The sequence below is a fragment of the Bos indicus genome, chromosome X (assembly GCF_029378745.1).
Source record: "Bos indicus isolate NIAB-ARS_2022 breed Sahiwal x Tharparkar chromosome X, NIAB-ARS_B.indTharparkar_mat_pri_1.0, whole genome shotgun sequence".
Classification (NCBI taxonomy): domain Eukaryota; kingdom Metazoa; phylum Chordata; class Mammalia; order Artiodactyla; family Bovidae; genus Bos; species Bos indicus.
Window position 1 is genome coordinate 34248549 of NC_091789.1, and position 15203 is coordinate 34263751.

At 47.0% G+C, this 15203-nt stretch overlaps 1 protein-coding gene across 10 annotated transcripts in view; it reads left to right on the forward strand.

The window, feature by feature from the left end:
• MAMLD1 (mastermind like domain containing 1) overlaps positions 1-15203 on the forward strand; it is a 119426-nt gene that overhangs the window by 96123 nt on the left and 8100 nt on the right. For 3 of the 10 annotated variants that reach the window (XM_070784626.1, XM_019956282.2, XM_070784627.1), the window contains one exon: positions 13500-13743. The exons of the other annotated variants lie outside the window; for them this stretch is intronic. In XM_070784626.1, the coding sequence (XP_070640727.1) occupies positions 13500-13743 (244 nt within the window). The remainder of the gene's footprint in view (positions 1-13499; positions 13744-15203) is intronic. 10 annotated transcript variants of the gene reach the window in all.

A 15203-nucleotide genomic window follows, 5' to 3' on the forward strand; every position in this document is an offset into this window, starting at 1 on the left:
TCACTTTTTATTTGGAAGTGTCTTTCTTAGTAGAATAATTACATCACAGAGATTCCTTCCTGTCACCCTCCAGAAAGATCTCCTGATCCCCACTCTTGCTGTATTTAGCTGTTAGAGTTTGAGATTGGTACAGATCAGAGGAGCAGAATGAGGTGGAAAAGGGCAGCCTCTGGCAATGGCCTTGACCCTGTCAATTCCCTCAGAACTCATAGAGATCCAGCATCTTACAGATCTGCTCTGCCTGGCTCTTTCCTCTGCCACCAATGGTCAGTATCACTCTTCCGAGCTCTATAGTTACCCCACCAATCGTATTGGACCAGGGATTGAGAAAGAGAATGAACCCTCCTCCTAGAGCCATCAGCATCCAAGTCAACAACACCTCTTACAGGCTTTTAATTTTTTTGTGTATGGCTATTACCTCTGAAATCAAAGTTCGACTTTCTGGTATGTTCTTGGACTTTTTAAGGGATTTAAAAATTTAGGAGTTCAGTGCCGATAATTGCTTTTAGGAGGTAGCACTGGTTATTTACTATAGATGAATTCCAGTTTGGATTGTCAAATATTTTCATCACAGAAACCCACAATGTACAATACATATTTGAGTTTGCATCAGAATTGATTTTGATCCAGGAATTCTTAATGCTGTTTAAGATAGATTATTGCTACTAAAATGTGGATCACATGCAACTAATGCAAAATAAAGTATTTAAAAGCTTGAGTACCACACTTGAGATGTGAGTGAAGCAATTTTGGCATCCGCATTCAGTGTGTTTGCTGGATCATGTTGTACAGACAGCCGAGGGATGCTGGAATTTTCTTTAGATAAACTAGTCTGTGGATAAAGAAAGATGACACAAGGCTGAGTCGGGTTCCACAGGCCCCAGGCTTTGTTGCTAGAGATAAGCTGTCACCCAGGGCGTAATGCAAACCTCATAAAGGGCAGAGGGGCCAAGCTAGTGCTTAGGATATACTGAGTCGCAAGTCACAGGAAATGATAAAGGGGAACTGACTGAGTCCTATAAGTGCACGTCCAGCACTTGGGCAGACTTCAGTAGTGTCCCCAGAGATGCAGTTTTCTGCCTCCTGCCTCTCTGGCCTTCTGGAACATTGACTTCATCCTGAGGCCAGCTCCCCCTTGTGGGCACACGGGTAGCCCTCAGCAAGTCCGGGAGCTACACCCTCCCTCCTGCCCTCTTCCAGGGGAGCATAAGAGAGAGTTGCTTCTAGAAGCTTTGTCAGAAGAGCACAGAAGCATCTTTCCCAGAAAGCCCTTGGTACAGTCAGGCACAGTGGCCTGTGTTGGTCCCATATCCACTATGCTGCTTTGTTTAAGTGGCTCTCAATGGCTCTCCAACCCTGGGCAGAGCCATATTCCCAAAGCACTTGTTCAATGTAGGGCAAGTGAGGCTGCCTGAAGGGAAACTGCAGAGAATAGGAGGACTAGGTGCTGGCCAAGTCACTATATTTATACCCTCCCTCCTTCCCTTGCATGTGCCTCCTGAAATGCTCTGTCCTCCTGAAAATCTATGTTCTTCCTCCCCAAAGGGATTCAGTTTGGTCAGAGTGTAGCTTCTTGTGTTCCCGGGAACCCTGGCCATAACACTCACTTTGGCAAAGAAAAAGCAGAGGTATAGTAAAGGGGTAAAAAAAACAGTTCCCGTGTGAAAAGGGGGAGTTGGAAAGCAGCACATGGGAGTCACTGGCCCAGCATCCACGTCACATCACGCTGGATAGAGCTAGCAAGGCTGGACCTCGGCTCAAGGGATCCTTGTTTCTCTGGCCCTCAGTCTCCTCTTCTGTATGCTGAGAGGGTTGGATTGAAGCAGTAGTTCTTTCTTGAGTGTCCTGAAGGGTTTGTGATAGTACAAAGTCCTGGGCTCTGATTTGTTAGGTCTGAGTGGGACCCAGAGGTATACATTTCTATCAGGTTGCCAGAGGCTGCTGCTGCTGCTGCTGCTGGCCCAAGCACCCCCACTTTGAGAACCTCTGGTGTAGATGAGTCCCACAGTCCCTTCTCATTCTGACATGAAACAAACACACTGATAGAGAGGCCTCAGCGTCCCTGGCAACTGCAGCCAAAGCTTTCACACTCCTCCTACCTGCACTCTGGGAAACCTGGTACCTTGGAACTAGGTATCTCCTTCCCAGGCACCCTGGGCCTCCTGTCTCCAGACAGCAGCCCACCTCCCCATTTTCCCATGCCCAGAGTTTGGAGATAAGCATTTGGGGGAAGGCAGTGGAAGCCCCTGCAGCTCACAGCACACCCCACCCAGCAGGGCCTAAAGAGCCAGTCTGAGTGAAGCCCCACATTTTCCCTCTGCTGTGGTATGTAAATCTAGTGAGACCTTGGGATGTCTGGCCCCGAGGAATACCTTAGTCTCTTGACTCCTAGCTCAGACTCTGTGCTCATGAACTCTGTATTGTGAAGCAAGCAGGTGGCTCCAAATCAGGGAATGAAATGCAAACTTTGTATATTCTTTATCCCCAATGTTCTAATTCTCTATTATTGAATATAAATTTATAATGAAATTAAACCAAACCCACAATTTCTTTATTTAGAGAAGGCAGATCATTTATTATAGATGAAGTATACAAACTTGACTAGAAATACACCCTGCAGATGTTGACTTTAAAGACTGTGCTTATATTTGATGTCACCAATGAATCCATTCTCCTTCTATGAGCACACATCAAAAAGGATATCTGGGGACTTCCCTGGTGGTCCAGTGGTTAAGAATCCACCTTGGGATACAGGAGATGCAGATTCCATCCCTGGTCAGGGAACTAGGATCCCACATGCCTCCAGGCAACTAAGCCCTCGAGTCATAACTGAAGAGCCCACACAGAAGTGAAGACCCAGGGCAGCCCCCTAAAAAGGATATCTGTCTGTCCAGGCATAGTAGTAGATTATGCTTGTGCTTACCTTTTTGATTCCCAGAGGTAGCTGCAAGGAGACAGAATAGGTCAGAAGAAAATAGAAGGTAAGGCCTTCAGTTAAAGGAAAGCAGAGAAGGATGCCCCCTCCCAGGCCAGTAGGAAAGAAGAAAACCTGATAGGTTGCTGTGTGATAGGGACAGCAGGAAGGCTGACTTGTCATTGGAATACCTACTTGTGTATCTATATGGTCAAAATCTTGGGGGAAAGAAGGCAGAGACCAAATCATGAACCCTGGGATGGTTGGCATTCCTGGCAAGAATTCACCAGGCTACCCTCGAAGTGTGCTGAACTGGGTCCTTATAGTATTGACCCTGTCCTCTTCAACAGCGACTGGAACATCTCTGGAAGGAGCTGGGTTTGACAGCAGAAAAAAAAAAGACCTAAATTCCAAAGCAACTTTTTTAACCTCTAAATGATGATACCTTTACATGAACTTGAGTTGTTTCCTTGACATAACACCATATTTTTTACTTACATGAGTCCTAGGGGTTTTTTGTTGTTTGTTTTAAAATCTATATGATACATACAAATCTTTGATGGGAACTTTGTCTTTTTTCAATATGTTTTAAGATCTTTTGATTACAAGAATAATATATTCTCTTTGTAGTAAACTTGGAAAATGCAGAAACGTGCAGCAACAACACAAACCCTATGAGATAGCAAAATATATAAATATAAAGGGACTTCCCTATAACTCAGACAGTAAAGAATCTGCCTGCAATGCAGGAGACCAGGGTTCAATCCCTGAGTCAGGAAGATCCCCTGGAGAAGGAAATATCAACCTACTCCAGTATTCTTGCCAGGAGAATCCCATGGACAGAGGAGCCTGGTGGGCTACAGTCTATGGGGTTGCAAAGAGTTGGACACAACTAAGCGACTAACACACACACCATAAACATAAAAGTTATAAATAAGCCAGGGATGACCATTGCTAGCATGCTAGAATACAGTAGCTCATTATTTTTTTTTTCTATGCCAAAATATATATATTTCACATGACTGGCATCAAGCTGCATATGTAACTTTTTCCTTTTATTGTGAAATATGGCATAGATACAGAAAAGTGTGCAAGGCCTAGATGAACAGTTGAAAGAAAAAGTGTGGTCAAAGCTAGGTTTTTCCAGAAGTTATGTACATATGTGAGAGTTGGACCACAAAGAAATCTGAGTGCCAAAGAATTGATGCTTTCAAACAGTGGCACTGGAGAAGACTCTTGAGAGTCCCTTGGACAGTAAGGATATCAAACCAGTCATTCCTAAAGGAAATCAACCCTGAGTATTCATTGGAAAGACTGATGCTGAAGGCTGAAGCTCCAATCCTTTGGCCACCTGATGCTAAGAGCCAACTCACTGGAAGAGGCCCTGATGCTGGGAAAGATTGAGGGCAGGAGGAGAAGGGGACGACAAAGGATGAGATGGTTAGATCGCATCACCAACTCAATAAACATGAATTTGAGCTAGCTCTGGGAGATAGTGAAGGACAGGGAAGCCTGGCATGCTGCAGTCCACGGGGTTGCCATGAATCTGACACTACTTAGTGACTGAAGAACAACAACAAAGTGAAAACTTGTGTCACCACTGGTTAGGCTGAGGAATGGAACCTTGTCAACCCCCTAGTAGACCCCATGTGTGCCCCTTCACTATCATGCTTCCAATGTTCTCTTGCTTTTCTATTTGTTTCACTATGTATTACTGAATTCTTCAACAAGCAATCAGGTTTTTTTGAAGAACCAAGTGGCAAGCACAGTCTGGGTGCATAGGCAACAAAGGGTCCTAGTGTCACTATTCAACAGAGGCTTCCCTCTTAGGGGAGTCAGTGACTGATAGCACAATGGATCTGAGTGTTGGTAGAGCCCACCGCCATCAGGACCCCTGATAGGCAGAAGAAATACAGCCCGAGGGGTTGGGGTGCTGTCTTGCTTTGCTGTGCTTGCCACAGCCTACCTCCAGGCACTGTAGTTTCCAGGTGGAGGTCAACATAATGCCTCTGTGGGGTGAAGTGAGAGTCTTCAGCTAATCCAAGTAGCAGGATATGGAAGGCAGAGCAGGGAATTCAGCAATTCAAGTCAAACCTCCACCAGTGTGGAGGAGAGGCAGATACCCAGGGATGTGGAGGCAGGGCAGTCATCCAGGCATCTACCCCATTGTGTTGGCCATACGTGTCCACTTCACCCACCAGTGCTGGAGACCACCTGGGGCTCCTGTTCCCGAGCCTGCTGAACATCCTGCCATTTAGACCAAGCTGCTTTTTCACTTTCCCTCTGCCAGCCTGTGATTCAGCTTCCCTGGGTCTGTGGTGTCAGTTAACCCTGGTCTAGCTACTTCAGAGCTTGGGAAAGGCTGCTGCTGCTATGTCTCCTGAAGCATTCACCTTGTTCTTGCCAGGTTGTATCTTTAAAAACCACACCAAACCAAATTCTCATGGCACTTTTAGTGGGGCTTCGCAAGGGAGTGAATTTAGATGCATGCATTAGATCTGCTGTCTCAATCCGGAAGGCTCCAGAGGATATCCTGCCTCTCCCTTCCTCAGTTGCCTGAATATGGTGGTTAGTTGGAGGGCTTCTTTGGAACCCCATGGCCTGGCAACACACCTTACTGTAGCCAATGAGGAGATACTGCAGCCAAGGAGGGCAGGGGGGAGGATTTGGTGTGCATAAGCAGAAGGGTTATGCTTTGGACATTGCATTCTTTAGTATTTGTAATTAAGAGTTCTTATTTTGGAGCAGGTCAGACCCAGATTCAGCTTTCAGCTCTGACTCGGACTTTGAGCAAGTTACTCTGCTCTCTAAACCTTCTTTTCCTCAACTAGAAAATGAACGTAATAATGGTACCCATCGTCCAGGGTTGCCATGGGGATTAAGTGAGAGAAAAACTGTACAGAGTTTCACTCAGTGCCTGGTGCATTGCCTTTGTTCATATGTGGTAGCTGTTATCATCACCCTCATCATCATGAGACAATAGGAACCTTCCAGAAGCTGTCAGAGCCTGGCTTGCAGAGGCTCTGCCCTCTGGAGAGTTTTGGTACCCTTTGACCCAGTCCCTGATGTTTCTCATAGCAGTGCTGTTGACCTCACTTTGCTCCTAGTGTGACTTCCATTGGCCCACATAACCTGACCAAACAAACACACAGTCTTCCTCCTCCATTACCCATTGTTACTGCTGCCGGGCATGGCTCTGGTCATCTCTTAGAACTGCCCCATAGAAAACAGTGAGCCTAAATTTCAGAGTGTATTGTAGACCTGCTCTGTGTCTGGCACTGTGGGAGACAGAGAGGAGTACCCATTCTCTACCCCAGGGAGTTAATAGGTCACAGGCTTATTCATTGAAATTAATGTTGTGTGTATTAGGGGAAGTGTTCAGTTCAGTTGCTCAGTCGTGTCTGACTCTTTGCGACCCCATGAATCGCAGCACGCCAGGCCTCCCTATCCATCACAAACTCCCGGAGTTCACTCAGACTCAAGTCCATCGAGTCACTGATGCCATCCAGCCATCTCATCCTCTGGCGTCCCCTTCTCCTCCTGCCCCCAATCCCTCCCAGCATCAGAGTCTTTTCCAATGAGTCAACTCTTCCCATGAGGTGGCCAAAGTACTGGAGTTTCAGCTTCAGCATCATTCCCTCCAAAGAAATCCCAGGGCTGATCTCCTTCAGAATGGACAGGTTGGATCTCCTTGCAGTCCAAGGGACTCTCAAGAGTCTTCTCCAACACCACAGTTTAAAAGCATCAATTCTTCGGCACTCAGCCTTCTTCACAGTCCGACTCTCACATCCATACATGACCACAGGAAAAACCATAGCCTTGACTAGACGGACCTTTGTTGGCAAAGTAATGTCTCTGCTTTTGAATATGCTATCTAGGTTAGTCATAACTTTCCTTCCAAGGAGTAAGCGTCTTTTAATTTCATGGCTGCAATCACCATCTGCAGTGATTTTGGAGCCCAAAAAAATTAAGTCTGATAGTTTCCACTGTTTCCCCATCTTAGGGAAGGTGTAGAGATGCTTATTCCTTCATTCCTTGATTGATTTAAACATTATTGACTTTACCTTTTCCTCTTCTTGAGTTATTTCTCTTTCTTAGGCAAAATAGTGGGCTTCCTGCGTAGCTCAAATGGTAAAGAAAGTGAAAGTCACTCAGTTGTGTCCAACTCTTTGCGACCCCATGGACTATACAGTTCATGGAATTCTCCAGGCCAGAATACTGGAGTGGGTAGCCTTTCCCTTCTCCAGGGGATCTTCCCAACCCAGGTCTCCTACAGGTGGATTATTTACCAGCTGAGCCACCAGGGAAGCCCAAGAATACTGGAGTAGGTTGTCTATCCTTTCTCCAGGGGATCTTCCCAACCCAGGAATAGAACTGGGGTCTCCTGCATTGCAGGCAAATTCTTTACCAACTAAGCTATCAGGGAGGCCTTAAATGGTCAAGAACCTGCCTGGAATGCGGGAGACCTGGGTCCAATCCCAAGTCAGTAAGATCCCTTGGAAAAGGTTGTGGCAACCCACTCCACTATTCTTGCCTGGAAAATTCCATGGAGAGAGGAGTCTGGCAGGCTACAGTCCATGGGATCACAAAGAGTTGGACACAACTGAGCGAGTAACACACAGGCAAAATAGCAGTTTACCAGTTGAACTTAACTGGTTAATTTCTGAATACTTGATTGACTAAGGAAGGGAACTTGATTTTGAACCCCGTCCATTTTAGCCAATCCTAGATCCAGCAAATAGATAGGATAGGTGCTACCCTAGAGTTTTTTGCAGAATCTCTCAAGTGAACTTCACACTCCCTGCACCACATGTATCCAAACAGAAATCTGTCAACCTGGAGTTCTCATTTCTTGGTACAGTTGTTATAAAAAGAAAAGAACACCCAGGTGGCACAACAGCCTACCCAGTGGCCCTTGCACAGCTATGGAACCATAGCAGCCCTCCAGAATCTTCTTCCTGCAGGTCTTGCTTGTATATTGAATTAAGAAAAGTTCCAGTTGGGCAATTTGAGCAAGCAAAACTCAGGGTATAGCCTCTGTAGTTTGACAGGTCTGGGTTCTAGGCCAGGCCATGGCACTTACTAACGAGTGACCTCAATTAAGCTAGTTGCTTAACCTCTTTGTGCCTCAGTTTCCTCATCTTTACCATGGGATCATAACAGTGCCTCCCTCTTCAGATTGTTCTAAGAATTAATTGAAATGACTCCAAGAAAGGGCTGAACCCAGTTCCTTAGATTCAGTGCTCAACAAATCTTTCTAATATTATCATCATTGTAATTTATTACTGTTGTTAGTCTGTTTTACCAAAAGATAGGAAAAGTAACAGCTCTGCTGAGCTATTGATCAGACCACGCCTAGAGCATGTTTGGTTCTAGGAGGAGTGGATCAAGATGGTGGAATAGAAGGACCTGGAGTTCACCTCCTCCCACAAATCCAGGCTAGCCCATGTAAAACTCACAGGACAGTGCCTGGAATATTGTAAAAGTGCTTGATACATGGTGGAAGTGTTATTGTTAATTAAGATCATCACTAACTAACATTCAGAGAATATAACATGCAGACACTGCATGTGTGTTAACTCCATGAAGTCTCGTAACCCCCACCACTCTTTGAATGATGCATGTCTATGACTTCCCCTTTACAGATGAGAATATAAAGGCACAGAAAGGTTAAGCAGCCTCCCCACAATTACATAGCTAAGAAGTGTTCAATCCATGAGTCAAGCCCAGGCCAGATCCTCTTTCTCCAGAGCCTGCACTCTTAGCCAGTAGGCCAAAGGGCTATACTCTCCATACTGTTGTCAGCATTCATATGTGGCTCTTTAAATTTTGATTATTTAAAGGTACATTCAATTAAGAATTCAGTTCTTCGTTTGCACCTGACACACTTGAAGTGCTTTTGTACATGTGGCCAGGGGCTACCATATTGAAGAGCACATTCTCTTCCTTCTGGAAGGCTGAGTCCCATCTCAACATTCTGTGGGACATGCTGCTTGTTGAACTTCTGGGATTCTATTCCTTACAGAATCTCAGGCTAGAGTTGTAAAACTTCTTGTAGTGTTATCAATAGATGCATGCTTGTAATACAGTGAAATCCCATTTGCATTTGGCCAAGAGTGTAATGGCAAGTAAGAGGCCAAGAAGTCTGACTCACGTTACCTTTTCCTGGTTTCCCAAAACACTGCTTCATATTTACAAAGTTGTCTTCTGTCACTTCTCTTTGACATGTAGGGACAGTCACCAGTTTGCTCAAAGATCCAGCTTCTTCCACAGGTCTGCCTTGCCCTCTTTGGGCTGTCTGGATGGCATTTAGTACCTTAGCATATTCATCTCACTGTTGACTTATCTGGCATCTTGACCTCTGAGAGCCTCTAGCACATGCACAAAGTCTCCAGTACCTCCGGAGCTGTCTCTGTTCACCTCTGTTACATGGTCAGTGAAGAAATTGAGTTCAGGATTTGTTGCCTAAACTTTCAGAATGAGTAAGTCTAGAAATCTACAAGCTCCTAGAAGCCACTGGAATTATAGTGAACAACTATAACCTTGCGAATGCACATGCACCTCCTTCAGACCTCCATGGCAAAGACTGGGCCAAGATCTAACCCAGTCAGTAATTGATAAATCCAGAGCAGTCACCTGCTTCTTGCAGAGCATCCTGAGTATCTGTGGGGGAAAGTCATAATCTGAGCTCCTCACACCAGGGCCTATTTGCACTATGGTGAGGTCACAGAATAGCCAACAACATGGAGTTACTTCAGTGTGGATGAAGGACACCCAGCTGCTTCTCTCCACGTGCAGAGAAGGAGCCCTGTTCTCCCAAACCCAGCAGATGCTTGGGTTTTAGTCACTCTGTAAATCAGACCCAGGTCTGTACCCACCTTGTCATTGTGTGTCCTGGGTAAACCTATCTCCACTTCCTTGTCTTGTAAACTGAGGACAGCCTCAAATACATGTGTACATGCACAGTTAGTCCAATAAATATGTTAACAGATGTTATTTCCACAGTGTGTGATTATGTTTTCTGTTCTGCTGATGGGTTTTATTAACCCAACAGCATTGAAAAGGGATGAGTCGATGTGCTTAAAATGAGAGTCAAGGCTCAGTTTATCATTAATGATCATCCCAAAAAGAAGCTAGCACAGCCTTCACTAGGTTATCATTTCCCAAGTGCCAGGGACATCATGCCAAACTCATAACAGAGTCAAGTTGGTTGGATTTTCCAAATATTTGTTGAACATTTTGCCTATGTCAGGCACTTTCTGGGCACCAGAGGGATTTAATTTTCATTAAGACTTGGCACAACAAGGATGTTCAGTCAGTCAGAGGTGTTCAGCCATAGGCGCTGGACCAAAAAGTGTTAGTTGCTCAGTCCTGTCTGACTTTATGCAACCCATGAACTGTAGCCCACCAGGCTCCTTGTCCATGGGGATTCTCCAGGCAAGCTTGGACGAGTGGGTTGCCATTTTCTTCTCCAAAGGAGAGACAGAATTCTCAGGGTGGATCTCCAAAGACATGCAGGACCCCTAAGGACCATGAGCACAGAGGGCTGAACGCACGTGGCAGCCTGTCTGGGGAGCTCCAAGGAGATGGTATGACTGGAGGTTAGAGTACAGGACACAGTGGGGCGGGAGACCTGGCTGCCAAGAAGAAGGGAGGCCCAGGGACAAATAACCCTAATAACAGAGCTTACAGGATGTGCTTGGGGCTGTAAGTATCTGCAAGCTATTGGAGAGGCCCAGAGACAACCTTTTTCCAGCAGGTTCTCTAGCATGTTCTGTAGCATGGGAGGCCTAGTGAGTGTGAGCTCTGTGAAGTTGGGCACCAGCATCAGACACTATTCATCCCAGGGTCTGATTCTCTGAAATTTGGAATCACATGGAACCAGCCAATCCAAGAGGTAGTAATCATTGTCTACCAGTTATGGACTGACCTGCTTTCTGAGATTTTCAGTGATTCCTAAGAGACAGATGGGTTTACCTTATGTGTGGAAATCTCTAGGAGTTGAAACATCCCTACCACCTTTTCTTTGGAACCTGGGCCTCCTGCTAACAGGGTGTGGGACAGAGGTTTCTTTGCCAAAGTAAATAAAACAGAGAAGATGCATGAACATCAGCTACAAAGCTCCTTGTCAATCAGAGTCTCGACTGAATCTCTAGTTTATATCTTTCTTTTTTTAACCAAGGATCCCATTGGTCTGCCAAGTGTCTGCTCCCATTCTGCTCCATATGAATGGGTGGCTGCTGGCCTGTTCCAAACTGCTGTTGAAACAGAACTTCCCACACTGCTGGGGCATCTTCTGCTGATCATAATTTCCATGTGCCATCGGCAGGTTTTTTTCTGCCTGATGAACTACCAAGGCACTGGGAGCATATGTTCCTGCTGATGAGGGGCCTTGCTTCTTGACCTGTCACTAATATCCTACCAGTCACATGAAGCTACCAGGGACTCCTGAGCAAAAGCTTACAATGCTTCAGTTCCCTACAAATAAGCCCCGCTCATTGCTTTCCGACTGTGTCGTCATCTGGTGGGCAAGGAATGAGACCTCTAGGAATAGTTGTATATCAGGATTGCAAAAACCCCTCCATGGCTATAAAACATTGTTTTAAATTACCAAGGTGCTCAGTATGCAGGCATAAAGAATAGCCCATTGTAGAGAGTGATGTTTCTGCTCATGTCCCAGATGACCTTGGTTCAAGGACAAATTGGAGCTTGACTTAGCAAAGCTGCAGGTGGTCAGTGAGATTGGCTCTGCACTGATGCACCCACCTGAGTGGAGGGGTGCCGGGCCCTCTGTTGTGGGTATATCACCAGGATGGCAAAGGCATTTTCTCTCCCACATGTACTGAGTTCAGTTGCTAAGCATATTCCATGTGGTTTTTTACTTTTGTATTTCTTTGGGGAGAGGAATGTCATCTCTAAAACTCTCAATCCCATCTTTGTGTGTGTGCTTAGTCACTCAGTCATTTCTGACTCTTTGTGACCCTGTGGACTGTAGCCCACCAGTCTCCTCTGCCATCGGGATTCTCCAGGCAAGAATATTGGAGTGAGTTGCCATGCCCTCCTCCAGGAGATCTTCCCAACCCAGGGATCAAACCCAGGTCTCCCACATTGCAGGTGGATTCTTTACCATCTGAGCCAAATTTGTTCTTAACATTTTACCCCGAGGCCCCCTTGTAAAACCTGGCCTGTACTTCTCTTAATGACACATTTGAACAGTTGCCTACATTTCAGACTTGTTTTCCATATGACAAGCTAATCGCATGCACACATACACTCACCATGCCAGACTCCATGTAGACTTGAGAACCAGGCAAACCTGCATTTGCATCCTTCTCTGCTACTTACTAGCTGTGTGACTTTGGGCAACTTTGTTAACCTCTCTGGGCCTCTGTGTCCTCATTGTAAAATAAGGACAGTAATCGTTCCTGCCTCACATACAGCTGTTTCAAGGGTTGAGTGAGACTAAGGATCAAAAGCACTTGGCTTAGTGCCTGTACATAGCAAATGCTTGATCAGTTCAGTGGTAGCAGTTTTTACCATTAATTCAATGAGGCACCCAAATATCTAGTGTCTTGTCATCCATCCAGAGAATTGTCCACTGTAGGCGCTTAGTCATGTTTACTGAATTGACTCCATCTCTTTAGCTGAGGATCAGGAGATAAATATTTCCCTGTCTACTGGGATGTTTGATAACACATGGGTGATCACTTGAAGCTCAGGTATGAAAAGCATGCGAATGAAGAGGCTGCTTTACATACAAAGAGCTTCTCCTCAGGGCGGGCTCTCCCTGCTCATCTTGGGCACCCCGTGGTCAGGTGTTCAACAGGAGGTCAGGGTTCCCTCAGCACCTCCGTGGAGTCTTGAGGCTTCCTCTAACATGGATATCAAGTGTGAGGGTTTTAATTGCCTTTGGCTGAAAGAATGGGGTCAGATGTTCAATTCAGATGAAATCCCTGTCTTCTAAAACATTATGAGGTGCCACCCACACGAAAGTCACTAATCCTCGGGGCCCTGGCAGGGTGAAGTGCCTGAGGGCTGCAGCTCAGGGCTGTTGGGAGATTCCTGCCTGACTGCCTGGGTGTGCACATTACTCAGCACATGTACACACATGTACCTACAGACCAGTGTAGAATGGTGTGCTCTGTTGGGGGGGAGAGCATGGGGACGGATTGGGATTGGGCATTGTTGACGAACCAGTTATCTGACCTAGCCTGATGCCCATTTCCAACCAGACAGTGACTGATGGAGGCAGAGTCTCCTTAACTGAGACCCATGGATGGGTAGTAAGTGGTCCAGAAAACCCCTGAAATTATATGTAAAATGTTGGTGGGCTGGGAAGGGAGAGACACCAGCATAAATGCTTTTTCTGTGGAGAGAGACTATAGCTTTTAAGAGACTTCTCAGAGGAGTCTGTGACCCAAGACAATTAAGAACGCAGAGCTGCTGGGTTTGGTTGGCCCAGGCTAGTTGGTGTGTCTAATCAAAGCCCCAGATGACCCACGTCTAGGCGGTCAGGGCAGTGACAGGAGTACTCAGAGGCAAGTCGTGGCCACGCCACTGACAGACTCTTCAATGGTTGTTGTAGACTCATGTAGACAAAGCCTGCAAGCTTGGGGAAGCCAGGCCCCCCCAGGTCAGCCTCGGGCGACAGCCCCCGTCCTGCCAGGCCCTGGGGAGTGAGTCCTTCCTGCCCAGCAGCTCCTTTGCTCATGAGCTGGCCCAAGTCACCTCCTCGTACAGCACCTCAGAGGCAGCGCCCTGGGGCGGCTGGGATCCGAAGGCCTGGAGGCAGGTGCCCGCTCCACTACTGCCTAGCTGCGACACTGTTGGTAAGTCACTCCCCCCAGCCTCGCTTTCCTCATCTGTCAGCTGGACGCAGTCCCCTGCTCAGCCTGCCCACCTGCTGCACAGTGTTGTTGGAGGAACAGAGGAGGTGACAGCCCAGCCCGTAAAGCTCTGTGCACCTAGGAGAGATGTCCAGAGCTTTCTCTGCTGCATCCCAGTCAGTCTTTGGCAAAGAGACCACCCAAGCCAGAAGAGGGAAACTAAGTGGGCATCACCCTGGGGACAGTTATTCCCTCCCTGCTGTTGGCCATCCAACACCCCAGTTCCTTCCCTGCCTGTCTGTCCCTGTGACCAGACTGTGAACTGGAGGTAGATAGGGCCTATGCCTTTGGAACTACAAATCTTCCCCCCTACTCCATAGCTGGCACGCACTCGGGAGCTGCCTCTCCTCCAGCCATCTGCTGTGGGCTTCACAACCCGAGGTGTTCTTTGACCCTACCTGGGATTCGTGTGCACCTCACGAAGTGGGAAGTCAGATGGCCCCACTCGAGGAGGGCAGGCAGAAGAAAGCCAAGCCAGGCCTGGCCAAGAGGGCTGTGAGTTTGCATCGTCCTCCAGATTCTGGAAGAAATGGCTTGACTCATCCTAAGGAGTTGCCTTAGTGGTCATGACAGCAAGATGGTGTACAAGCAGACATTGCAGAGACTTTTGTTTGGCTCATGAACTTGTTGTTCTGGTGCATGACGTATCAGTTTGTGCAGGACGTCAGCCCTCTCTGCAAAGCAAAGTAGAGAAAGGAGCGTTTGCTGAGAAAGAGTGATCAGAGGATGCTCATCCAGCTGAAATGACCTCTGGGATTCTGGCTGCTAATGGAAATGCTGCTTCTATCTGCGTGGCCTTGTTCTCCCATCCCACAGGCCTTGGCCCGCAGGAACAAGCAGTGCTTTCCATTCAAGGGCTATCGATTTCTCTGTCTCTATTTTTTTTCACCCTTCTCTTATGTGCTGTCAGAGTCACAGTGCTCTTCAGCTTGTCCAGCACAAGACTGCCAAAGAAAGAGAACTAGCAAAAAAAAAAAAAAAATGGGGACATCGTCCACTCAGGATGTGTCTGAGTTCCACCCTGGTGTTCCATGTCCCCAGAAGGCAAAGAATGACAGATCCGAGTGAGCTGATGTTGAGAACTCCTTTCCCCAGCATGTTATCTCTCTTCAAAGCAGTGGAGGGTGAGGCAGAATCTTGGCCCTCAGATCCTCACTATTGAGCTATGGAAGTTGGGCCTGCCTTGGGGCCGGGTGGGGGGAAAGGCTTGGAGGGACAGGACCTACAGCTCAGCCCAGACTCAGGAAGGCCAGACTTTCTGTGAGACGGAGGACGCAGGCCCCCACCTCTGGGGGAGAAGAGAGGCGAGCTGCAAAGACATTTGTTTCCTCTGCCGCCAGATCACTCACAGCATGGAAGTCTGGCCCTTCCGGGAGAGGTGCCTGGAGTCAGAAGTCAACTGC